Source organism: Diospyros lotus, chromosome 1 (genome assembly GCF_014633365.1).
Source record: "Diospyros lotus cultivar Yz01 chromosome 1, ASM1463336v1, whole genome shotgun sequence".
Classification (NCBI taxonomy): Eukaryota; Viridiplantae; Streptophyta; class Magnoliopsida; order Ericales; family Ebenaceae; genus Diospyros; species Diospyros lotus.
The window spans coordinates 53,530,275-53,558,268 of record NC_068338.1 but is presented as its reverse complement, the minus strand read 5'-3'; the positions used below and the strand labels follow the sequence as shown (position 1 = coordinate 53,558,268).

Below are 27,994 nucleotides of genomic sequence, written 5' to 3'. Positions count from 1 at the left end.
GCTCCATGGAGCTTCTAGACCTTTCCAGAAGAAGATCCATGACAATAGTGACTATGTATATGTATGTACATACAGAAGCAACTGACAATAGTGTATACAAGCACAGCTAGTTCGCTCGTCTTTTTTTTTTTCCTTCCTACCTTTTTGCTCCAATTCTTTAAAAAAACTATTTATACAACAATTGTCTAATCATGTGATAAAGTTAATTAAAGTGTAAAACAGAGACAACATAATGTGATTGTCCTCATTCAAATAAGCAAATAAAATTCAAGAAAAAAACCCTAAAACCAGCTTAAATTCATTGTCATGAATTAGAGGCTAAAAAGAAGACGATACAAAAGGAGGGAGGGAGGGAGGGAAAGGATTTTATCTTCTTCTCAAGGCGGCACCTTGCCCGCGCTGGGCTGCTGGCGTCGGTTGCTGAGTTTGAGAGGCTGATTGGCCGGAAGCCTGTTCCTCCGGCATGTTCATGGCTTGGGTGATTGCGTTCATGACAATTATTCCAAGAGGGATCAAATACATCCACTGAGACGGACACAAAAGACAGAGGTGTGGAATTAGAAACAGTGTTTTTCTATTAACTCACGACAATACAAACACCAAAGGTCATTCTTCGGTGCATAAGACTCTGCTTAGCGCCTTTCCCTTGTTTTTCACAAAGAGGCTGATTCAATAACTCATGACACTATGAATACATATCCTTTGCTTTTTTGCAAAGAGATTGTTTCGAGAACGTATGACACTGTAAACACTGCTGGGAGAAAATGAAGTACTAAGCAAAGCAGTTCATGCTTCAGGTACGTACATATTTTGCCCAGAAGGACCTTTCTGGTGGTTTTACACCTTCAATATCTCCATTGTTATCGCCAAGAAGACTCTCTTCCACAAATGCTGGAGTTCTGTTTCAAGAATTGTATCAGGTTAGAAATGCAAGTGGAAAAACGAATATAGTAGTGTCGTCTTCGTGCTCAGAAGAATATTGCCAGGAAAGCATTTCCTAGACGGTGACCATTGGAAATGGCAAACATCAAAAACCAGGTCATCGGATTGGGTGGGCTGTTGATATTTTGGACAGGGAGCAGGTTCGCGACTAAGTCATTATCGTGTAAAAAGTGCATCAAATTCATTGGATTAATTCACAGTCACATATTACTACTACCGAAACCAAAACTAACTTCTAAAATATAGCTTATAAAAGGAACTTCTGAAAGTATCTACGAGCTATTACCTTGGTGCCTGCTCGCTGTTCTTTAAGACACTGTGCGAGTTGAAGGACCACTTTGCAGGCTGAAAAAGAGCAACAAATCATGGATAGTGTTATCAGACAACAAAATTATCTATACATTTCTATGTAAAAAAAGACTTCACCTCCTTTTTGTACTCTGACCAAATGCAATTACTGTATGCAATCGAGAAACTTCACCTCCTTTTTGCATACTCAAGAGTAAAGAAGAGAAGACACAAGTTGGCAGGCAAATTGAATGGCAACATCAGAAGCCACAAGTTTATCATTAGGAGACAGAAAATGTGGATTTCATGAGAACTTTGCATTTGAGATAGAATGTAGAAAGTCTGGTAATTCAGAAACTTGGGTAGCATTTCTTTTCCCTAAAATGTTGCATGAATTATAATTGCAGCAGCTTCAGCAGAGATTAAAAGAACTGCCACTCCATTTTTTATTAAGAATGAAATAGGAGATGCGGAAACCAGGCGAGAGAGAGAGAGAGAGAGAGTAATAATGCATAGTCAAACTTACAAATTTCAATTGCCTAGGGTATGGACATGCTCCAGGAGAACCATAATTAACAGCCAATATATTAACACCTTCCTGTAAAAGGACACATTGAGAAAGGCCATATGTCACAATTTCTATCTATCAAACAGCGAATAAACACATAAAAACTCATGATAAACAATTGAAATAAAAAGAAAAACCTACAACAGAATGGCATCAAAGAAAATAAAGCTACAGAAAAGGAAAACATAGAATGGCACAGTACAATAGAATGGCATCAAAGAAAGCTACAGAATGGCACAGTACCGTGCTTATTGAAATAAGCACAGTACAATAGAATGGCATCCAAGGAAATAAAGCTACAGCAAAAGAAAAACCTATCAAAAAGGAAAACATAGAAACACACACACACACACACACACCTATACATAACAGAATAGGATACTTCCAGAAAATATAAAAGAAAGCTAATAAATTCACAGAATAAAAGTTACTAATGTTTAGATTATTCAGATCATAAGAACAATCATGTCTCAATGTTTACGCTTTCCATAAAAAGGCAAAAATAAAAATACAAAAGTTTTCCAACTCATCATCCTTCATTAAGTAGTAGAAGAATGCAATTTTATATCTCAAGGAATACAAACTCCGACACCAAAGAACTTTTCCCATCTAAGCTAGCGAACTAACTATTTACCTTGAGCATGGGAACTACCAGGGTAAACAAACAGAGCTTACTGAGCCCACCTATCAACTCACATGACTAGATGCTCACACCAGATAGCTAATGAGTTAAAAAATTATACAAATTCTCCCATTCTCCCATTCTTGCAGTTGATCAACAACCAACAAAAGTGTTTTAGTGCAAAGGTCCTGAATTGATTGAGTTTACACATCCATGTTGGCAAAAGCTAAAACATTTTTCACAATAGAGTCAAAAGATGCTAGCCTAACAAATACCACCGTGCAAGAAATGCTCAACCTAAGTAAAATAGTAAAGATTTAAATGGAAAACGAATTCAAATCACAAAGTTTCTAGTCATCTAATAAGCATTTAGTAGGAAGGCATCATTCCTGATGTATAAAGGTTCTGTTCAAATTCAAATATTACCATATGTATAACAAAATGCTCATCCAAGCGATCCCGTGGAAGACATCTCTGGCAGGAAAAACAAAATAACAGTCAGCTGCAAACACGTATGTGTATATGAGGGAATGAAGGAAAAATAAGGTAATTAAGAACATGCTAACAAATATCCAAACAACACCTATGATGGAAAACAAAAGTAAGATAATGACCTATTTGTTGTAATGCAAGTATTAAGCCTATGTTCGGATGGGGGTAACGGAGAGGGAGACTCTTTCCTTTGTTTGGATGGAGATTTCATAATGAGGGAGAAGGAAGGGGGGGGGGGGGGGGGGGGGGGGTGGAGGAAGAGGGTGTACGTGATACCCTCCGGTCCCCTCATACCCCTATTTTGCTTACACCTTGACTTGGGGTGTAATGAGGGGGAAGGAAATATATTTATAAATATGCTTATTCTTTTTACTATCTTACCCTTGTCATTTTTGTACTTTTTTATTTATTTTGAAAGAGATATTCTATGCAAAAAAATGGGGCAAGTGACATGCCAATGCTACTAATCACTGCCCTAATATTTACCCAGAAAGCAGCTAGCTTAGTTTTAACTCCCAGTAATTACCCTTCTAGTGCACAAGGATAACTTGCATAAAGGCTCCCACCATTGCAAGCCTGATGGAGCGTCACATGCATGTCTCTACCTTGGCATGGAAGGATGATATTTCCATTCCTGCTAATTACACTTGTGATGAAAAACATAATTCTTCTTTCCAACTACTTCGAAAGTGGCAACATGCAACAGCAATCCACATTTCCTCGAGCGTTCTTCCAATTAGGTGGAATTTGCTACATGAATTTTAGCTCACTAATCATTTTCCACATAATTCCTCTACTGCTATAAAAATTTCCCTTTCCATTTCTCTGGACTCTGGCCAAAATACATTTGGGCCCACATAAGATGAAATGCAACTAATGGGATCAGTGATTTTATGATCACAGGTAGGAAAGAAGTGCTATTTATAACACCGTAGGGTAAGCCTTATTATGGCGTGAATGGGTGAAGAGATTCTATGAAAAAACAGTTCTTAAGACATCCTATCCAGTCTCTATGCACATCAATTAGACATACTAAAGACAAAAAGGTGTATATTCAGATCTTCAATTTGCCATCACTACCAGTACATCATATTTTTCATCATTGAAAGTTGCCTTTCTTATTTATAAAGAAAAATTCCTGAGGTAATTTGCCAAAATAATAAAAATCCCAAAGGCAAGTGTAATAGTAATACCTGTCATGTTTGGCATCTTTGTGTATTGAGAACTATTATCGTCATTTTTCAAGTGTCACTATCACTTATCAAACATAATAAATCACAAAAGCTTATGCAGTCACACACGATTTGAATAGTACAAATTGACAAAATCTTGTCTTCTAGCATAATTTGAATAATCAAGCGAGTAGATCATTAGCAAGTGAAATTTTGATCTTTTAAAAAATCAATCTAACATATTGGCCAAGTTTGTAGATCTGTTATCGTGGTTATTGATAAGAGCACTTCAAGAATTCAAAAGCAATAATCATCATAGGTACCATCAATTATCCCATAATCAACAGTTAAAAATGTGTTATGTAAGTTGCAGCTCCCCAACAGGCATAAAATAGCAACAAGTTTAATTGTTTGACTTCATGATGAACAATAAAATCATGTAAGAAAGAAAAAATTAAGTGTGATGATTCAAATAATTGAATAAATATGTTTCATCACTCATCTTGTCTTCCGTCAAAATTGCCTTTCAAAAACAAAAGTTAAAACCAACTTATGTATTGCCATTAGCAACTAGCTACATGTTCCACAAACCAGTAATCAAAAGGAACACAGATTTGTATACACTAAAATGTCCATAATGTGACCATTTATGCAACTTCAAGAAATTAATCTGTTTAAAGCAAAGGCAGGAAAAGATAATAAGGTAGACAGAAGACTCACTGCTTTCACAGATGAAACAATATAATCCCTCCCAGGAGGGCTCAATACGTAGGATGGAACTCTAATCCTATAGAAGTCGTCAGCTTCCAGTAGCTTCTGCAAGATTATTGCATCACAATGAATGAAGTTTAGTTGTTAATTTAAAAATAAAATATCTTCCCTCAATTCCTCTCAAAGGGAAAGAGGAGATAATAAAAGTATATTTTTAGTATCTGTGGAAATAGTCTCTTTGCAAAGCATGGGTAAGGTTATGTACAAAAATGACAATCCCCCATCCCTCCCAAAGTGGGGAGCCTTGTGCCCTGGGGAGACCTTTTTGTTCTTTTCCATGATTCTGGATCCACAGTCCTCTGTTTGTGAGAGGGGGGTAGAGGACAGAAGGTATATAATGGAACAGAACATAAAAGGTAAATGAAGTAATGTAAAGTTTGTTACCCTTCTATTGATTGGGACAAATGAAAACGTAAATGTGCACAATATGACTTTGCTTTGTTTGGATGAAAAATGGAAGGGGATGGAATGGTAAAAAAAAGAGAAAATAAAGTGTCAGATCGGAGATCTGACAATTGAGAATTCTCAACTTCCGAGAGGAATAGAGAAGAGGGAAATTGGGAATTTAGGAGGAAGAGACGAAAGGGAGAGTGAGAGAGAGAATTCAGAAATGAGAGGGAAGAGAAAAGAGAGGGAAACTGATTTCCAATTCATTCATCATGCGGGAGTAGACATAGATCAGTTGTATTTATACTGATCTATGGCCTAAATTGGGCGCCAAAACAGTTATCCCATCCACTTGCTTTACAACTTGCCATGCTGGAACATTCCTCCAGCTATGCCAATAAGCATGGCTTATTTAATCAAGGCTTAACAGCCTATTACATAAGACTCAAAGCCTACTAACATAACAATCCCCTCCCCCCTTAAGATATTTCTTGTCCTCAGGAAATGTGTAACAAGCTTGCTGAGTTGGGAAATTGCTGGAGAAGATCTGGCAAATACTCCTATGTATTGTTGTCCTCGTGGAGAGATGACCATTTAACTAGGACCTAGGTGAAAGGAGCCCCATTCTTGTGAATCACTCTTTTATCCAAGATAGCGATAGGGACTGCCTCTTCCATTTCTTCTCTTGCTATAGGAGAAAGTGAGGGAGTGGCTCTCTATGCTCCTATGGCATACTTGAGGAGTGAGACATGGAACACATGGTGAATCTGTGTCTCTTCTAGCAGTTGCAGTTGGTAAGCTACTGTCCCTATCTTCTCCACTATGGTGAATGGCCCATAGTAGTTAGGGCTTAGTTTGGAGATGGGCTGATGGGTCAAGGCCTTGAGATGTTGTTGGCCCAATTTCAAGTAAACATCCTCTCCGACTGAGAACTCCCTCTTACTCCTTTTTCTGTCAGCCAATTGCTTCATCCTATTTTGTGCCCTGGCCAACTCAGCTTTAACTAGCCTGATAGTCTCTTGTCTGTGTTGTAAATAAGTGTCCACTGCAGCCACTATAGATTGTCCCCCTATTGCTGGTAGAAGCCTTGGCTTATAGTCGTAGAGAGCCTCAAATGGGGTCATCCTAATCAAACTGTGGATAGCGTTGCAAATGAGTCGGGCTTCTACTTGGTGTTCCGAGTTCGGTTCGACAAAAGCTCGTTCGAGTTCGTTTGTTAAGGTAAACGAGCTTAACTTTGAAGCTTGATTTGTGAACCAAGCTTGAGCTTAGTAAAGCTTAGCTCGTTAGCTCGCGAGTTGACTTGATTAGAGGCTCATGAGCATGTCTGTTTAGAAGTTCGCAAATAAATAATATATATCATATGTAATTAGTGAGGGAGGTTTCAAGAAACCCATTTTCTATACTGGGGAGGTTTCCAAGAAACCCTATTTCTCCTTCCTGTTTTCCTCTCCCCTTCACCGCTAGCATGTTCCTCTTCTTTCTCCAATCGTCGCCGCCGCCGCCTCTTGTTGCTGAAGCCTCTCACCGTCAGCTTCAAAGATGAAGAGACCTGCCTCTCTTGTTGTTGCCTCGCCTTTGTCGTATCTCTCACTGCTTTGGTTGTCACCGACCGCCGCATCCTCTGCTTGCCGTTGACTGAGCTTGGGCATGGTGGCTAGCCCAACCCCAAGCTCGAGCTCGGACTATGTTAACCGAGCTCGAGCTCGAGCTCAAGCCTAAGGTTAAATTTGCTGAGCCGAGCTTAGCAAAGCTCGACTCAATTGCAACCCTAGCTGTGGAAGCTTGAATTGTACCACCATTGAGCGACTGCCAACCATTTATGCCATCCCCTCAGTTGTAGAAAATTGAAACACCTTAAGCAAGATTCCAAGCATTGATTCACCCTTTCTGATTGGCCATCAGTTTCAGGGTGATAGGCAGTAGACATAAGCAATTTAGTGCCTAGCAATCTCATCAATTCCTTCCAAAATAGGATGGTAAATATCTTATCCCTGTTTGATACTATAGACTAAGGGATTCCATGCATCTTCACCACATTATCCATGAATGCTCTCGCCACTTCTTGTGCTGTGAACGGGTGGGATAGGTCAATAAAGTGGCTGAATTTAGAGAATCTATCCACCACCACCATAATACAATTTTTCCCTCCTAACCTTGGAAGACCTTCTATGAAATCCATGGTTATATTGGTCCATGTTTGGTTTGGTAGAGCCATGGGTTGTAGAAGGCACGGATGAGCCACTGTTTCATGCTTGCACCGCCTACACACATCACACCTCAACACATAATCCCAAGCATACTTTTTTAACTGAGGCCAAAAGAATGCCTATTGTCCCGAATGACCTCCAATAGGAGACTCATGCAAGGCTCATAGGATTCTGTCCTTTAACTCCCCACTCTCTCCGATTACCAGTTTGCCTTGTACCTTATCACCCTATTGTTAAATGAATAATCCGGCTTGCTGTTGGCATCCAAGCTCAACTATTCCAACAACCCCTTGGTCCACTCTCCTTGTTGATAGCTGTCTGTAACTTCCTGGAGCCAATCTGGTATCACAACATAAATAGTTGCATTTGTTCCTTCCTCCTGGTAGTGAGACAAAGTGTTTGTTGTTATATTCTCCTTTCCCTTCTTGAATTGGATCACATAATGCAATCCCATGAGTTTGGTGTCACAACTCTTCTGTGAATTTGGTAATGCTCCTAGTCTGGAATGGATTAGGAGATGATTTCGATAAAAACATAACATAACAGAGCGAGGGAGACAGAGAGTGAGAAGGAAGAAAGTGAGAGAGAAAGAGAGAATGAGAAAAGCAAGAGAAGGAGGAAGTAGTTCCCGGTATTCAATTTAACGATAATTCCCCAGCATAACTTAGGAGAATATACATACAACCGATAGGTGTAGGTGCTATCACAGCAAGATCCCTTCCCCATTCGATTATAACAAACCTTTTGTCCTATTCTACCCCCTCCACGTGGGGAATCTTACTGCCTTACTAGCTAATACTAATAGAGGAATTACAACAATAAACAAAAAAAATTAAAATTTTGATACTCTAATTCGCTGTCCAAATGAGTCTTCCATGACAATTGGTCATGCCCTTCTTCTGTCATTAGGCATGCAGCCTCTGCTGCAGTAAGAACTTCAAGCTCTCGTGATCCGTTTTGATAACGAATCTCCCTTCCTCTAGGTTGTGTCGCCACTTCTCTATTGCCATAAAGACTGCCATTAGTTCCTTTTGATAGATACTGAGTCCTTGGTGTCTGGGGTCAAGGATGCCATCCTATAAAAGGACTACCCCTATACCATGGTTGCTAGCATCGGATACTAGCACGAATGGCTTGCTGAAATCAGGTAATCCAAGCATTGGTACTTCACTTAGTGCTCTCTTCAACTACTCAAAAGCCTCCTCAACCTTAGGGCTCCACTTAAAACCATCTTTCTTCAGCATTTCAATCAACAACTTGCTGATTATTCCATAATTCTTGACAAATCTCCACTAATACTTAGTGAACCCCAAAAACCCTCTTAATGCCCCGAGGCTAGTAGGTTTAGGCCATGCCACTACAGCCTCAATTTTCTTAGGATTTGTGCCCACTCCAACCATTGAAATTACATGCCCCATATATTCCACCTGTTTTTGTGCAAAAGCACACTTTGACCGCTTGATATACAATTAGTTGAATCTCAAGATCTCAAATGTAGCCCTAAGGTGGTTTAGGTGTTGTTCAAAGGAAAGAGTATAGACTAGAATGTCATCAAAGAAAACCAATACAAATTGTTAAAGCATTTGTTCTAGATTAGGGCTTGTAATAGTAGGGATATTTTTCATGTAATGTTTCTGCTGTATTTCTAGAAGGATTTTATTATTTTCTAGGGCTGACCGAGTTAGTTGTAACTGCCATTTTTTGGCAGTCGGTCAGGGGTTTTTTTCTCCTTCTAGTTTCTTATATATAGAGGCGGAGGGGAAGGTTTTTTTGTGTGTGTTTTTTCTTTCTCGGATTAGTGGACTGTCTTGGGATAAGATTGAGCAGTGAAGAAGAGGGAATATCTTTCTTGTATCAACTCTATATAGCTTTCAGGTTTTTGGGCTAGGTGAGAGTTGAATTTGAGTGCTTTGTAATCTTGTATTAACATTCAAGATAGTGGAGAAAGTAGGGGCGAAAGCCAAGCTGGATGTAGGTCTTCATTAAGACCGAACCAGGGTAAATTCTTGTGTGTTGTGTGTTCTTGATTGGTTCTTGATTTGTTTTCTGATTGCTGGTCATTTGCGAATCAAGGAGAGATTCCGTTTGAGTGTTTTGAGTGATCATATAAAGGTGAGATCAAGGTTAACAACTTGGTATTAGAGCTAGTCACCTTTGGATTGGATCATCGCCTCAAGAATCTCAAGTCGTAGAAGGCAATCTCAGGAAAATCAAGAAATGGCGTCGATTGCTTCTCAGTCAGATATCGACAAGTTTGATAGGAGTAATGATTTCGGCCTATGGAGGATCAAGATGGAGGCACTACTCTGCAGTCTCGGACTGGAAGAGGCGCTGGAACAAGAAGAAGCAGAAAAGGGAGAATCAACCGGGAAAGAACTCCAAGCCCTAACCGTAGAACAGAGTGAGGCACGGGTGCAGATTAAGAAGAAGGCCTATAGCCTTCTTATTCTGAGCCTTGGAGATAAAGTGTTCAGGGAGGTATCTAGGCTGAAGTCTGCGGCAGAAGTTTAGAAGAAGTTGGAGGATCTATACCTCAAGAAGACCCTCTCCAGCCGATTATTTCTCAAAGCCATGTTTTTTAATTTCAAGATGCATGAAAACCAGAAACTCTAGGATCATTTAGATGACTTTAACAAGCTATGTTTAGACCTAGAGAACATAGATGTTAAGTATGAAGAAGAAGACAAAGCCTTAGTTCTCCTATATTCTTTACCCAAGTCCTATGAAAATTTTGTAGATATCTGTCATGACCCTATGAGTAATAAAAGGGTATTATTGTAATAGGGTAGAATCGTTTGTTAGGGATATTCTAGCAATTAGTTAGGTGCACATGGCTGCATGTGCAAGGCTATTAGGAGACAAATATGCCTATATAAGGCTGATGTAAATAGAGGGGATGTATGCTGAAATTGATAATAGAAAATCTGATATTCTCTCTCACCAATTCTCCCTTTCGTTTCTCTCCATTCTGCTCTCCCTCATTTCTCTTAACTTTCTCCCTAATTCTCTTCAATCTCTCCCTTCATTTCTTCTTTGTTCTTCCCCAATTCCTCTTCTAACCCATCACGAACCCTAGGTTCGTGACAAATGGTATCAGAGCTGTTCGTTCCTCGACCATCCTCCGCTAAGTAATTCCAACATCGTAGCAGCAATCAGCGTCTGACGAATTTCCGGTGAGAGAAGCGAACTCTTGAGGAGCTGTAATAGAGTTGATCGAACTCATAGGGAGCTCCAACAGAGTCGATCAAACCCTCAGGAGACCGCAACAAAGCTCGTCCTAAGCCTTTGATTAGTTCAACTACAACTAAGCGGCAGTCCTCAGCTGTCGAACCAGATCTGGACGATTTCGGAAGGCGATTTTCAAAGGGAATTCGGGCAATTTCTAAGGCCATATCAGAGTCGATAAAGCAGAGTTAGCGAATTCGGGCCGAAGCGAAGATGAGTGAATTCTGAAACCAATGACGGTGATTGGGCGAGTAGGAAGATGCGACTCTCTGTGAAATCGATCGAGTAGAGGTTTAAGGTGGAGTTGGACGACAATTGGAGTGGGTCGATAGGCGAACATACTTGAAGCGTCGCGAAGATCCACCGGACTTAAGCCCATCATCGATCAAAATAGAGGAGAATTCGCAATTGGTGTGGAAGTCTGCCAAAGGAGGAGACATGGACATCCAGGTGGGTCGCAACTGGAGTGAGCGACTGGTGCAAGAGTTCCAAGCGATCGCAGTTTGGTCGGGCAAGGAAGTTAGTGTTGCAGCCGAATTAATTGCAGTAGGTTTGGCAATTGTGCAGCGGGTTCCTCATAGTGGTGCAGTGGGTATCGCGGCCATTTTCAATGGTCGGTGATAGGGCAGTAGCTGGCGCTGGGAGGTGTTAACCTCCAAGCAAGCGAGCACCCTCAGTTCGGAATTGGAAGGCGCAACAGGTGAGTGACTCTCAGCCAATAATTTCAATAACTATTAATTGGAATCGAAGGGGAAAGCAAGATCTAGTGATTTCCGATGTTGATGTGAGGCGGTTATCGTTGGGAATTCTAGACACTCATGTCCGAGTCTTGAAGAGGAAGGCGGACAGCTAAGGCCGAAAGAAGAGGTGCGGCTGAGGTGTGGCAGTTTAATTGGAATTCCGACTGGAGTTTTGCGGGTATTGCCGCTTTGATCAGAAGGCACTGTGGTGCTACAGTTTGGGGTTGCCTTCTGAACCGTGTTGGTGAACCGTGCTTTCCTCCTTGATTGGAAGGAGATTCCGACCATTCTGGAAAGCCAACTCAGAGCATAACCGAGAGAAGTAAGCTTGATGCATCACTAGCCATAAGCTGAAGCGGATTCGAGGCCAAGCGATTGTTGAATCTGCAGCAATTGCGAGCAGCGGTAGCAGAGAGTCAGGACGGTGGTGTCCGACAGTGCCTTCGGTGAGCAAGGAAGGCTGCTGCAAGTGGAGAAGTTGAGCAAAGTTCGGAGCAGCTGGGAGTGGATTTTTGAAGACGGTGGATTCCAATCGAAATTCTAGACTATGAGTAAAGGGAAACAGAGGTTAATTTTGGCATTGAATTTTGGGTTAACTTGTTTGAAGAAGAGTAGTATGTGGTCTTCGAAGTATGCTGATTGTGAAAAATCAGCTAAGGGAAGCAGGGCACACCTGAAACAAAAGGGGTCGCAATTGCAACCGAATGATGCTGCATTTTCAGTGGTTAATTTTCAAGGAAGAGAGCAGCCTCCATTGCAGTGGACCAGTGCTGCATTTTCAGTGGGGTGTCCTACTCATGAAGCTAGGAGAGGCTGTGAGCAAAGGCAAACAAAGGCAGCCAAGGGGAGCAGTGCATACATGGAGCAAAAGAGCCCTAAATTGCAGCAAAAGAATGCTTCATTTTCAGCTGGAATGGAGCTTCAATGGCAGCCAAAGAATGCTACATTTTCAGTTGACCAGAAGCATCAAATTTGGGAAAAGAAGTTTGAAAATAAGACTAGCCGAAGGGACAAAGGAACCAGCAGTGGGTTTGATGAAAAGTGCAAGGAATTCGATCGAATGTTTCGCGAGAAGTTGCAAGAATTTGCAATGATACTATCTAAGGAGTATCATTACAGTTTTCCCGCCGAATACTTTGATGATTATCATGGAAGCTTTAATAAGGAGGAGTTTCTTAAAATGAAGCAGCCGAAGGAGAAATTTAGGAGGCAAGAAGCAGATTCACTGCCTACCTCCAATATGGAGTGGAAGAACTATATTGGCCTAGGTGGAATGGATGAGAAAGGTGACGATAATGACAATGCTGGCAGCAATAGCAGACTTTGCGGGGGTTCGGTACAAGGTGTGTGGGCAAAAAGAGAATTAAAGGAACACACCGATTCCTTTGGAAAAGAAGTTCTTGATGGTGATGTTTTTGGGATTCTGCAACAAGAGCAGTCCAACTTTAAGGAAGAAGGGGAAGAGGAGGAGGAAGAAAAAAGTGAGGAAAAGAGATTGGAGGATGACACTAAATCAATTGACAGCCTCTCAAGCACTCTTACTAGTGCTGAAACACTTGGCCAGGTGTCAATTATTGAGCAATCGTTGGCTGGAAGTGAAGTTGCAGCATCTCCTAATGTTAATGCTCGCAAACAGCCTTGGTATGAGAATTCAAGGAAAGAATACAAACCTCCATTGCTGCATTTTGAGGCTGTTGTTGATATTTCTGCAGCAAAACATGGCTGTGGGTTGAATGGGGATAGAGTAACAGCAACAATGGCTGAAGATCTGCCCTTTTTACTTGTTTTGGATGGTAATAAAGTTTTCCCTATTGAAATTCTGGGCCAATTCATACTTGGAATTGATCTTGAAAACCTAAGAATGAAGAAGAAGAGACCTAGAAGTAGAAAGAAAGAAAGGAGGATTATCCGCATAGAGAAGGTTGGAATTGGATGAAGAGCAATGGCTACTTGTGGCAAGTTCTTGGGGACAAGAACTCTCTTATGGAGGGGGGAATTGTCATGACCCTATGAGTAATAAAAGGGTATTATTGTAATAGGGTAGAATAGTTTGTTAGGGATATTCTAGCAATTAGTTAGGTGCACATGGCTGCATGTGCAAGGCTGTTAGGGGACAAATATGCCTATATAAGGCTGATGTAAATGGAGGGGATGTATGCTGAAATTGATAATAGAAAATCTGATTCTTTCTCTCACCAATTCTCCCTCTCGTTTCTCTCCATTCTGCTCTCCCTCATTTCTCTTAACTTTCTCCCTAATTCTGTTCAATCTCTCCCTTCATTTCTTCTTTGTTCTTCCCCAATTCCTCTTCTAACCCATCACGAACCCTAGGTTCGTGACAATATCCTTCAGCATGGTAGGGATAAACTATCTTTAGAAGATGTTATAGGGGCTTTAAACTCTAAAGATTTGAGGATAAAGATGGATAGCAAATCATCTCCAGTAAATGCATTAACTGCAAGGTCTAGAAATCCTAAGAAAGACTCTAAGAACAAAGGTAAATCAAGATCTAAATCTAAGAATGGAAAAGGGCTGATTACATGCTATTATTGTCAACAAGAGGGTCATATTAAGCGACATTGTCCTAAGAGGAAGAAGGACTACGCCGAAAAGGAAAAATCTAATGGTGGGGTAAATGTATGTGATATCGGTTATGATAGTGCTGGTGCACTAACTGTTAGTGACAATTATGACAGCCAAGATTGGGTCTTGGACTCAAGCTGCTCTTTCCATATGACTCCTAGAAAGCAATGGATCCAAAACTTCAAGAAAATTAATGGGGGAAAGGTTCTGTTAGGGAATGATTTTGAATGTAAGGTCCAAGGGGTAGGAGATGTAAAATTAAAGATGCATGATGGGACACATAGAACCCTCACTGCAGTAAGGTATGTCCCAGACCTTAAGAGAAACTTGGTTTCTCTTGGGGAATTGGATAGATGCGGATATAAGTACAAGGGTGAGGGTGGAGTAATTAAAATTCATAAAGGCTCCCTAGTATGCATGAAGGCTGCTTTAAGAAATGGAATATATTTTCTACAAGCAACCACTCTAAGTGGTGAAGCTGCCAGTGTAAGTTTTAATTCTCATGATAAGGCAAAGTTGTGGCACCTAAGGATGTCACACATTAGTGAGCAAGGGCTCAAGGAACTTGCCAAACAAGGGATATTAGAGATAGGTCAGTCCCTAGACGTAGGAAAATGTGAATCATGCATTTATGGGAAGGTAGCTAAGATCAAATTTAGCAAAACAGCCATCCATTCATCAAAGGCACCCCTAGATTACATTCATTCAGACCTATGAGGCCCAGCTCAAACCATGACTCATGGGGGCTCCCGATACTTCCTATCCATTATAGACGATTTCTCAAGAATGCTTTGGGTATATGTTCTAAAGTCTAAGGATAATACTTTTGAATCCTTTAAGATTTGGAGGAAAATGGTAGAAAATCAAGTTGGCAGAAAAGTAAAAGTTATTAGGACTGATAATGAGCTAGAGTTTTGCAATAGGGATTTTGATCAAATGTGCAAGGAATGAGGCATAGTTAGACATTTAACAGCCCTCGGAAACCCTAAGCAAAACGAATTGGCTGAGAGGATGAACCACACCTTGCTAGAGAGAGTAAGATGTATGCTCTTTCATGCAAGTTTGCCAAAAGCATTTTGGGGTGAGGCTGTGTCTATAGCAGCCCATATTGTTAAAGGTTGTCTCGAGTATATGGTATAAGAAGAAGATGATGGCAGTAGCAGTGAATTATGTCAGTTTGCTAGAGTTCCTTTTGAAGATTTTAGATAGAAGTTGTAACCTAAATTGTAATTAGTTATAGTTTGGGGGTTAAACTGTAAATATCTATAATATTCATTGGGACATCCACCCACTATTATAAATAGAGGGCAAGGGGTAGCAAATGGAGAGAGAGTTCTCATTTTTTCTGTTTGTAACGAGTGCTGATTGTTTCTGAGAGAAAGGCTAGGGCTGTTAGCTTTGTAATCTTGGGGGAAAACAATTGGGGCGCTCGGGAATAGAAGGGAGAGAATGGCCGCTACTGTACTAATCATTTTCTGGAAATAAAGACTGCTCTCAGGAGAATCTTAGAGGCTGGATGTAGTGCCATTCACATGGCATGAACCAGAATAATCTTGATGTTCTTGTGGATGTGTGGTTTGTGTTTCTTGTTTGGTTTAATTCTGTTTTCTATTTTATTTTCTGTTGATTCTATTAAATCTGTTCCTTAGATCAAATTCGTGAGTGTGTGAGAGTAAGTGTGGTAGAATTTCTATCCAAGAAATTAGTTCCAGCAATCCTAGATATATCAATGTTGTGTAAAAGTTTAGACCCTTTGGGATTAATGAGTAACATCATATATGGATTTGGTTTATGGTGGAGTGTGCCTAGCTGGAAGTTATGCATTTAGGGTGTATATGTTGCATTTTGTATGCAGCAGGAACCCTAAAATATAGTCTAGGTAGGAGGAGTTGAAACAGCCAATGGACAGTCCATTTGGCTTAGTCTTTAGTCCCACCATGGAGTATATCAATCATATTGATGTTAGGAAAAGTTATTCATTAGGAAAACCCTTGAGGAGGATAATTTTTTAATGAGAGTTGCAGGTTAGTTATTGCAGTTGGAATTTATCCAAAGAGTGGTCCATTATTATGTTTTACAGCATTGATATGTTTTCTTTGATGTGTTTGTGTTTGATATGATCAGGTTTGTTCATCATCCATGGAGAAAGCAGGAGTTGGCTATCAGGTGAAGAACTCAAGGCAAATGGTGGAGATTTGTTGAAGTTTGCCTCGAGTTTTGTCCTAGAAGATAGCAGAACCGGAAGGAGTATAAAAGAGTAGTTTTGGCTGAAGAAATTAGGCAGCTAGGGGTTAAGTGTAATTAGTACATTTTGTTGGGGTTAATATGTAATTTCCCTAAGTTAGTTAGTTGCCCAAGTGTGTCTGCCTCCTCTATAAATAAGAGGGCAAGGCAGCAGTCTAATAACTCCTCTCTCTTGTCAAGTTCTCTGTTTCTATTGTGAGTATTCTTTGCTCTAGAGAAAGTGAGGCATGTGTATTGTGTTCTTGAGTTTTCTTGGAGTGAACAAGAGTTGTACTTGAGCAATAGGGTTGAGAGAGGGCTTGGGCTTTGTACTGATCAGTTTCATCCTAATAAAAGGCTGCTCTTGGTGGGTGTTTGAAGGCTAGATGTAGGATTGCCAAAGGCATTCCGAACCAGGATAAATCTGCGCCTAATGCTGTTTGGTTTGATCTTTTAAATTCAATTATTTTATTTTCTGTTGTTCAGTTTTATGTTCTTGCATTTACATTGCATCCGAGAGTGTTTAAGAGGGTTTTCTCGCCTAAGGTTGTAATCTAAGAGTCCTAAGTTTAACACATATCATTAATAGATCACCCTCTGCAGCCATTAACTTCCAAACGCCATATGAAAGGTGGACAGGTCACAAACCTAGCTTATCACACCTTAAAATCTTTGGATGTTAGCATACGCCCATGTAAAATAAGGGAAACTAGAGCCTAGAGCCAAGAAATGCCTATTTATAGGCTATCCCTCAGGGGTTAAGGGTTATAAGCTTACATTTGATGAGTCTTCTACCACTAAGTTTAGCAACCTTAAATCCCAGCATAGTCAAGAAAATGATAAAGAAGCTGTCCAAGTTGAAATCCCAGGGTTTGCCCAGAAGATACCCCAGAACCATCTGAAACTGCACATGAGTTTCAGGAAAATAACCTTGAAAATGATCAGGCTATGGATCAAGCCCTAGAACCTTCCCATCATGATGAAGTTGAGGAAGACAGTGATGCAGATTTCAGCTTAGGTGATAAACCAAATTTGGACAGATGTGTTGTCTTGCACCTTCCCCTCTACTTTGATAATCTTGCTACTGGCCATTCCTTTGATTGCGTGCAAGGAAATAGCCCCCTTCCCTTCCTTTTCCTATTCTTCTTCTATCATTGCCATCTCTTCCTCTTCTTCTCCTTCCAGCAGAAGCAACTACTTCTTGCACTGGTGTCTAGGGGTATATCTGTCCCCACATCTAAAACACAATCCAACGGCCCTCCTCTGCTCAATGAGCTTGTCCCTCTATGGTAAGCTCGGATTAGGGGGTGTATTTGCCACGCACCTCATCCTTGTTCCTCCTTTGAAATTCTCCTTGGTCTGCATGCATTCTTCCTCTAGATAGTACCTCCTCTAGATAGTACCATCCCCTGACTAATCCCTTTGTTTCTTCATTAAGGCTTCAATGGCCAACTCCTATAACAATGCATCCTCTACCGCCTCTTGTACAAATCTAGGCCTCATCATTTTCACCATGGATCTAAGGTCATCACTCAATCCGCTGATGAAACTTGATACAAAATACTCCTCCGTCATGTAGGGTTCCTGTTAAGCATGAGTGACTTCAACTCTTTAAATTTGAGCTGATACTCATGTACAGTCCCAATCTGCTTTAGTTTATTGAATTCCTCCACAATATCCACCGTCATCCGTTCACCAAATCTCTCACATAAAACCCTAGCAAACTCCTCCCAACTGTAACTATTTCTCACTCTTGTCCAGCCTTTGAACCAAACATCACATACATCGTTCAGGTATGCTGCAACAAGAGTCATCAGCCACCTAATGAATTTCGAACAACTTTTCGCACCTCCTGATCCACCACCTTGATTTCATATCGTCAAACACCGACAGCTCTAGCTTAGGCACTGAAAAATTCATATGGCCAGAATTCACCAGAGCTTCCGGCCTCCTTCCCACCACATTTTTACCCATCAACACCGGATCAACCCCCAATTCAAAAGATTCAGCTGCCCTCTGACTGGTACCAATACTCGAGAGTATTGGATCCATTCTCTAATGAGGGGGAAAGTCAAGGGATAACCTTATCGGGGCCCGTTTTGAGAACATTCATGGAAATTCTTACATCTAATCACGAACATATTGTTGTGCTCTCGCATATCTTCTCGCATCTGGTTGCACATCTCTTCCCGCAACCGATCGGAAACATCCTCCAATTTCTTGTCAACTACGACTCCAATAGCTTCTTCCATTAATCCCACCCGATTCTGCATCCCCATTACCGTACTAGTCACTTGCTGCAACTGCATCCCCATTACCGTACTAGTCACTTGTGCAACTGCATCTCCATCTACTTCATACACGTGACATCGGCCATCACGATCAAGAGCTCTGAAAATCATCGACCAAAATTGTGCTCTAGTACCAATTTTTCAAATCTCCAATCTAACAATTAAGAATTCTCAACTTCCGAGAGGAATTGGGAATTTAGGGGGAAGAGACGAGAAGGGAGAGTGAGAGAGAGAATTCAGAAATGAGAGGGAAGAGAAAAGATAGGGAAACTGATTTCCAATTCTGATGCGGTCACCAATCAAGACCCGGCCCAAAGGTGACTCTCGACCACGCCAGAACAATATTTTAATACTTCTTAAGTTTTTAGAATTCTACTTGATTTAGGATTCAATTTCATATTTCTACTTGATTTAGGATTCTACTTCATGTTGGATTAAGATTTATTTCTATTAGGATTCTAGTTGGATTTTGTTTTCCAAATATTAGATGGATTTGGATTAGCCAAATACTATAAATATGCCTAGGATCTAGAGTTTGTAATCAAGTTTTTCTTAATCAAATTTCAGCAACCTATTTAGGTTTTCTTAGTAAAACAGTCTTGTTTTTGCGTCTTCTTGAAAGCCAAGCTTCGGCCATTGAAGTTTGCTCTTTCAAGGGTTTATTTTGGTGTGTTTTCTTCACACTCGCGCTACACGCTGCGTCAGGTGGTATCAGAGCGATTAATCAACCAATCAGATGGCCAATCTTGAAGGTAACGGTAGCAACCAGCCTCATGACGGTGATCAGGGGTTGTCCGCAGTTTGGAGAGCAATTGAAGAACAGCGGGAAGTAACTCGTACTATCCAGCAGCGATTGGAGCAACATAGCAACCAATTGGGCACCTTACTACGAGTTGATGATGACAGGAACCTGAATAATGGGGTGAATCAAGCCAGAGCGGGAAGACCACCTATTAATCATGTCCTTGTTAATCCTAGAAGACCAGTGATTGAAGATAGCGATGAAGAGGATGATTTTGGTCGAGCAATAGCTAACCCTGGTGGTAGAGGGGTTAGGAGGAATGCGCATCAGCACAACCACTGGAGCAACGATGAGTATAAACTAAAAGTTGATATTCCCACCTTTAATGGAGATCTTGATATTGAGGGGTTCCTGGATTGGATCACTGAGGTTGACCGTTTTTTCGAATACATGGAGATCCTAGATGAACGACAAGTAAAGTTAGTGGCTTACAGGTTGAAGAGCGGTGCATCTGTTTGGTGGGAGCGATTAAGAGAAACGAGATTGAGGGAAGGCCGACAGCCAGTTCAGACATGGAGACGAATGAAGCAACTGTTAAGAGGTAGGTTTTTGCCCCCTGACTATGAACAATATATGTTTGAAGCTTATCAAAGATGTGCACAGGGAATGAAGAGTGTGAATGAATATACCTCTGAGTTTTTACGATTAGCGGAGAGAAACCAATTGTCAGAAAGTGACAATCAACAAGCAGCTCGTTACTTGAATGGATTGAAGCCTGCTATTCGTGATAAAATTGGAGTTCAGATGGTTCTAAGTGTGCAAGAAGCAAGGAACTTAGCTTTAAAAGCTGAGTTAATGTTGAGTGAGAGATCTTGTAATGACACCTATCGTCGGTATAATGGGAATGAAAATAAACAACCAGCTTTTGATAAAGGTAAGTCAGTTCAAGGAGCGCAACCCTCCAATCCACCCCATACAGTCAACCCTAATAAGGCTACAACGGGGGGAAACATTCGAGGTACTACTTCTAATCTTCCAAAATCCCCTAATCCTTATGCAAAGCCTATTCTTTTAAAATGTTTCAAGTGCAATGAGGTTGGGCATCGATCTAGTGATTGTCCAAGGAGGAAAACAGTTAACATTGTTGAAAAGGAAGAGGAAGATGTTGCTGAAGAGGAAGTATATTGCGGGCCTGATGGGGAGGATGATGAAGAAGATTATGGACATGGGCAATATACCTGTGTAGTGAGGAAGTTAATGCTATCTCAAAAGAATGAAGATACTACTCAACGGTATAAACTTTTTCGCACGAGGTGTACGGTGAAAGGAAAAATCTTTGAGTTGATTATTGATAGTGGAAGTCAGGAGAACATCATAGGAAGAGACGTGGTGGCAAAGATGCAGTTAACTCCTGAAAAACATCCAAGCCCTTACATGATTGGATGGATCAAAGAAGTTGGTGGCATACATGTGAATGAACGTTGCAGGGTGCCTTTCTCTATCGGTAAGTACTCCGACGAAGTCTATTGTGATATTGTTGATATGGATGCTTGCCATATTTTATTTGGGAGGCCTTGGCAATTTGATGTGGATGCTAAGCACTCGGGTAGGAAGAACACATATCAGCTTGAGAAAGAAGGTGTGCGTTATACTTTGTTACCCATAGTGAAAAAGAATCAAACCAAAGCTTCTAAAGTGGAGGGGCGAAATTTTCTTACCATTACACATAAACACACAGAGTTTGTGAGGGAGTGTAAGGATACTCGAGAGGTTCACTTATTGGTTATCAAGGGAGAGAGTGTGAGTGAGCTACTGAAGGTAAATCAAATTCCAGTGGAGGTGCAGGGATTGTTGGAGGAATTTCATGATGTGGTTCCTGAGGAGTTGCCTAATGAGCTACCTCCTATGAGAGATATTCAACACCACATTGACTTGGTTCCTGGTGCTATCTTGCCTAACCTACCACACTACAGGATGAGTCCTAGGGAGAATGAGATTTTGCGTGAGCAGGTAGAAGAATTGTTGAGAAAAGGGCACATTCAGACTAGCATGAGTCCATGTGCAGTGCCAGCATTATTGACACCAAAGAAAGATGGGAGTTGGAGGATGTGTGTTGACAGTAGAGCCATCAACAAAATTACTATTGGGTACAAATTTCCAATTCTTAGGCTCGACGACATGCTTGATCAACTTGATGGGGCTGTGATTTTTTCCAAAATTGACCTTAGAAGTGGTTATCATCAAATTAGAATTCGACCTGGAGATGAGTGGAAGACAGCTTTCAAGACAAGAGATGGGTTGTTTGAGTGGTTAGTCATGCCCTTTGGACTAACCAATGCACCAAGCACTTTCATGAGACTAATGAACCAAGTATTACGCCCTTTCATTGGTAAATTCGTTGTGGTGTATTTTGATGATATTTTGATATACAGTAAGTCTATTAATGAGCATGAGGGGCATATTCGAGAGGTGTTGAGGGAAAACAAACTTTATGCTAATTTGAAGAAGTGTACTTTTATGAGTGAGAGCTTGTTGTTCTTGGGCTTTGTTATAAGTAAAGAGGGCGTAAAGGTAGATGAGGAAAAAGTGCGAGCTATTAGAGAGTGGCCAACTCCTAAAAATGTCAGTGATGTGCGAAGTTTCCATGGGTTAGCAACTTTCTATAGGCGGTTTATCAAACACTTTAGTAGTATTGTGGCTCCAATTACTGAGTGTTTAAAGAAAGGAAAGTTCCATTGGGGTGAAGAACAAGAGCAAAGTTTCACCTTGATAAAAGATAAATTATGTACCGCTCCTGTCTTAGCTTTGCCAAGCTTTGACAAATTGTTTGAGGTTGAGTGTGATGCGAGTGGAGTGGGTATAGGTGCTGTGTTGTCCCTGCATTTTTCAGTGAGAAGTTGTGTGAAGCCAGAAGAAAGTGGTCTACTTATGATAAGGAGTTTTATGCAGTAGTGAGGGCTCTTAAGATATGGGAACATTACTTGATTGCCAAAGAATTTGTTCTTTACACGGATCACCAAGCTCTTAAGTACTTGAGTAGCCAAAGGCAATTGAGGAGTGATATGCATGCTAGATGGTCTGCTTTTATTGATAAATTTCCATATAAAATTGTACATAAGTCAGGACAACATAATCGAGTGGCAGACGCTTTGAGTAGGCGTGTGGATTTGATCAAGACCCTTAGTGTTGAGATTGTTGGGTTTGAGTGCTTGAAAGAATTATATGCGACAGACGAGGATTTCAAACATGTGTGGGAACAATGCATGTCTCAGCAACCATCAGGAGATTTTTATGTGCATGATGGGTTTCTCATGAAGGGAAATCAGTTGTGCATCCCTTGCACATCTCTTCGTGAGAAAATTATTCGGGATTTGCATGGTGGTGGCTTAGCAGGGCATCTTGGCAGAGACAAGACTATTGAAGCTGTTATGGGAAGGTATTATTGGCCAAGAGCAAGGAGAGATGTTTCTATTATTGTGGCGAGGTGTTATATATGTCAAACAGTTAAGGGGCACTCTTCTAACGCCGGTCTTTACATGCCATTGCCTGTTCCCAATGCTATTTGGGAAGATTTGTCTATGGACTTCGTGTTGGGTCTACCGCGAACCCAACGAGGTATGGATTCTGTTTTTGTAGTGGTTGACAGGTTTTCCAAGATGGCGCACTTTCTCCCATGCAAGAAGACGGCAGATGCAGTAGCTACAGCCAAACTGTTTTTCAAGGAGATTGTTAGACTACATGGAGTCCCTAAAACTATTACTTCGGATCGTGATACAAGGTTTTTGAGTCACTTCTGGATTACCTTGTGGAGAATGTTCGATTCATCTTTGAATTTCAGTAGCACAGCACATCCCCAGACTGATGGACAAACAGAGGTGGTGAATCGTACCTTAGGAAATCTGATTCGCAGTGTTTGCAAAGACAAGCCAAGACAATGGGACCTAGTCATAGCTCAAGCAGAATTTGCCTACAACAACGCCGTACATAGCTCAACAGGAAGATCACCATTCTCTATCGTATACATGAAAGTTCCTAATCATGCATTGGATTTGGTAAAATTGCCAAAGGTACCAGGTTTCAGTGTTGCAGCCAGTGACTTAGCCGAACACGTTCAAGCAGTTCAGGAAGATGTCAGGCAAAAGTTGCACGAGGCGAATAAGAAGTACAAGGCAGCAGCTGACAAGCATAGGAAGCACAAGGTATTTGCGGTTGGAGATGAAGTCATGATATTCTTGAAAAAGGAACGGATTCCTACAGGACAACAGAACAAGCTCAAGCCAAAGAAGTATGGTCCTTACAAGATTACAAAGAAGATTAATGATAATGCTTATGTTGTGGATTTGCCAAATCATATGGGTATTTCCAAAACATTCAATGTTGCTGATCTTTCTTTGTATTTGCCGGACGTTGAGTTGTCATACCCAGATCATAATTCGAGGACGAATTCTTCTCAAGTGGAGGTGAATGATGCGGTCACCAATCAAGACCCGGCCCAAAGCTGACTCTCGACCACGCCAGAACAATATTTTAATACTTCTTAAGTTTTTAGAATTCTACTTGATTTAGGATTCAATTTCATATTTCTACTTGATTTAGGATTCTACTTCATGTTGGATTAAGATTTATTTCTATTAGGATTCTAGTTGGATTTTGTTTTCCAAATATTAGATGGATTTGGATTAGCCAAATACTATAAATATGCCTAGGATCTAGAGTTTGTAATCAAGTTTTTCTTAATCAAATTTCAGCAACCTATTTAGGTTTTCTTAGCAAAACAGTCTTGTTTTTGCGTCTTCTTGAAAGCCAAGCTTCGGCCATTGAAGTTTGCTCTTTCAAGGGTTTATTTTGGTGTGTTTTCTTCACACTCGCTCTTCTTGAAAGCCAAGCTTCGGCCATTGAAGTTTGCTCTTTCAAGGGTTTATTTTGGTGTGTTTTCTTCACACTCGCGCTACACGCTGCGTCAAATTCATCCATCATGTGGGAGTAGGCATAGATCAGTTGTATTTATACTGATCTATGACCTAAATTAGGCACTAAAATGGTTATCCCATCCACTTGCTTTACAACTTGCCATGTGACATGTTGGAACATTCCTCCAGCTATGCCAATAGCATGGCTGATTTAATCAAGGCTTAATAGTCTATTACATAAGGCTCATAGCCTACTAACGTAACATACCCTTCACTTTCAAAATAAATAAACAAGTGTGAAAAAACTTAAATTTAATAATAAGGGTAACAAAGTAAAAACAATAAAATATTTATAAATATTTTTCTTTCTCCCTCCAAGTATAAGGAAAATGGTGGTATGGGAGGGGACGAGAGGATATCATGTACCCTCCTCTCCCCTTCCATTCCATTATGAAGCCCTCATCCAAACAAAGAAAACAGTCTCTCTTCCTCTCCCATCCCATCCCCTCTCCCTCCTTACACTCCATCCAAACATGAGGAAAAATGAAAGAAAACAAAGAGGAAAATTCATGGAAATCTTTTATTCCAGACTCACCATTGTTTGGAATATATTGGGATCCCAAATTACTTAGAAAAAACAAACCAAGCTCGAGCCACAACCTTAGTTTCCTTCCTCTAAACTTTCTCCACATTTTCTTTTACAACTCAACAAGTCGATACCTATTTTCTTCTTAGTTGTTCTTTTACTTTCTATTCCCTTCTTTCCCTTCTTTGTTCTTTCTTTTCTTTTGACACCAAAAATAAAATAAAGAAGGTAAAATAGAAAACACATCAAAGCTTACCTTGAACTTTTCCTTCTCCGTTTCAGTAAATGTCTCCCTTGAAAACCGAAGTTTGGTGAGAGTCTGTTACAAGAAACCTATTATGTTAAAAGCTAGAAAAGGAATAGAAAAGCATCAATCAATAATGCATAAGAAATTACAGGCTGAAAGAAAACAAGTAGTTTTCACAACAAGAAAAGAAAAAACATATAACAAATTTTTGCTAGGTTTCAAACTATTATGCCCGAGAAAATTTATGCTGACAAATCATCGCATTATTTTATCCAGAATCATATACAGCATCTCCAGAACACATTAAATAAGTACACATATTTGGGAATTTCAACACGTTGTGGACCACCATGAAATATCTTCATGAATATTCAAATAGTAAAGGCAATAAATAAACAAAAGAACAGTAAAATCCCATGAATTAAAGGCCTGATTTGCCCTTTTATCTTGCAGAATCATTTCTGGAGATAAAAATTCAAGCAGGAAAAGATGTTTCTTTTCTTTCTTTCTTTCTTTTTTTTGTATCATTTCTTATCAATAAAATTGAATAATGAGCCTGGGTAATCATTTTCAGAGTAAGAGAATCATCTCACTTCACTTTCATGAATCTTCTTTTCCTAGCACTTAATAAAACAGATTCCTTTTTTTCTCTCCACTGCTGGTCTCACTGCAGATAACCTCAAAAGCCAACAAGACTATGGACCTCCACCTTGGCAGTATCTCTATTATTTAGTTGCCTATCGAAATAAATGAATAATCTCTCTCCAAATATCTAACAGAATAAATATTAATCAGGAACCAGAGTGTTTTAACGAAGGCTAAATCAATTCAAAATCTAAAGCGCGTCATATTTCAAAAACTGAAAATTTTATCAAACAAAGTAAATAGTAAATTCCAACAATTTCAGATTTCCACTTTGAAATGAGTTCACTCGGCAACTTGACAGCATAGAGAAATAAAGTCAGGATCAACAAAATGTTCTAAGTTCCACAAGAAATAGGCATGGGCAATGAAGACATGTGCCTCCCTGAGCTCCCATCATGATCTTCTTACCATGAAATCCGTGGGCCTTCTTGCATCCCCACCCAAAACAACCCCTTCCCATACAAGGGTTGGTTAATTAGTACTCTAATTTAACTATTTCATCTGTAACTATGTAACATTTAGCTTTGGAATAAAACATCAAGAAAACTTGAGCTAAAAGAAAAAATAAACCGTATTACTTTATACGCAGCTTTTGTTTAGTATGCGAATTGCCAATTTTATAATCTTCATGATGTCGTAAATAATATCAAATGCCTAGCATTTGCAGAGATAACCCAATGGATAAAACTTTAAACAATTAAGAAACGAATATTAATAGTTCTTATTTAGGTTATGGCTCCAATAATGCTCCAAGCATTAAATTTTTAAAGGATTAAGACTCTTTCATAATTGTTAAGTGGCATCGCCATTTTTAACTCTACTCGTGCTTCGATTTAATTTATGTAGTGAATTTTTGAATTGTGTATAAAACATTCTTAGCAAAAACATTTCGGCATATCTCGACCAAACTTCAATATCTTATAATTTTTCTCTTTTTGGTGGGGATTCAGCTTCCTTTTATTAGTTTCAGACATATAATCAGTGAGAAAATCCGAATAAACAAGCATAAAAGGGTTAGGGAGGAAATGAGAAGGAACCTGTCCCCCATGAGACCACGTCTTGAGGCGAGCAGTGAAGTTGCCGGCGGGGGAGAAGTGAGAGTCGTAGTCCCCAAAGGCGTGTTCCAGCCGGAACTGCACCCTCGAATCGGACTCCGACTCCCGGTCCGATGACCTCCGACGACCACGGCCACCACTAGATCGGCCACTACTAGAACTAGTACTAGAAACGACGATGTCATCGGAACGAGGGGATCGAGCCGCCCCTTCGAGCCCGAACTCCTCGTCATCCAACAGCAGCTCATCGGATTCAAACCCCATCGATGACGATACCAACAAACCAGCCACTAATAACAAAACTAACCACAATTCTTTTGTCGTCCTCATCTTCCGCCGAGCAGACGGAGAACGATTGAGAGTGGAATTGAAAAATCGTTGAGTACCGGCTCTGGGATCGGCGGCGATCGGTCTGTGCCCAATCACACTCTTTGGATGGGTCGAACTCGAACGAGCTCTGCCTCATTTAACCAATTAATAGCCCTAATTTTTCTACTAATGCATCTTCAGGCAGCGAGGCTTTGATTGATTGCACCGTCCTATATTGATTAAAAGTGGGAAATAGTATTATTTTATTTTTAAGAGCTAATAATAAAAATACTTTAATTCTTTTAATTTGACAATTATATCTAAATTAGTTTAATTTTGTGTAATTTTATTTAATATATGAAATCAATTTAGAGTTAGTATATTTATATATATCAGGTATTATATAATAATAATATTTAAAATACTCGTATATACATAAGTACAAATATATGATATATAAAAATAAAAATAAAACATATTATGTGTATTAGTTACATTATATTTTATTTATGTGTACTTGTTAGTTTCAAAAATATTATGTATACATATTTTTTTAATATTTAAAATAAAAATAATTAAAATATAAGATACGAGAAAAAAAAAAAAGAAATATGAGATATAGGTCGGTACGAGTAAGTTTGTCTTTTTTATTTTTGTATATTGATGACATCTTACTTGTTACTAATGACCTTGGTCTTATGCATGAAACTAGTAAATTTATCTTTAAAACATTTGAAATGAATAATATGGGAGAGACATCTCATGTGATTGGAATTGAAATATTTCGAAACAGATCACAAGAATTGTTAGAGTTACCTTATAAAGTATATATTAATAAAGTCTTATAAATATTTAAGATAGAAAAATATTCAGCAAGTGTTGTTCTAATTCGTAAACTAGACAAATTTAGTCTTATGCAATATCCAAATAACGAATTGGAATACCAACGAATAACAACTATTCCTCATGCATATGTTGTTGGGAAC

At 39.8% G+C, this 27,994-nt stretch overlaps 1 protein-coding gene across 1 annotated transcript; it reads right to left on the bottom strand.

Moving 5' to 3' along the window:
• Positions 1-169: 169 nt before the first annotated feature.
• Positions 170-27,205, bottom strand: LOC127787526 (uncharacterized). The gene is made up of 8 exons (XM_052315587.1): positions 26,682-27,205; positions 25,009-25,071; positions 4,805-4,900; positions 2,847-2,894; positions 1,757-1,828; positions 1,229-1,287; positions 806-899; positions 170-525 (listed from the first exon to the last, which is right to left on the bottom strand). The coding sequence occupies exons 1-8, from the start codon at positions 27,027-27,029 to the stop codon at positions 367-369; spliced, it is 939 nt and encodes a 312-aa protein (XP_052171547.1). The 5' UTR covers positions 27,030-27,205; the 3' UTR covers positions 170-366.
• Between the last annotated feature and the right edge of the window lie 789 nt (positions 27,206-27,994).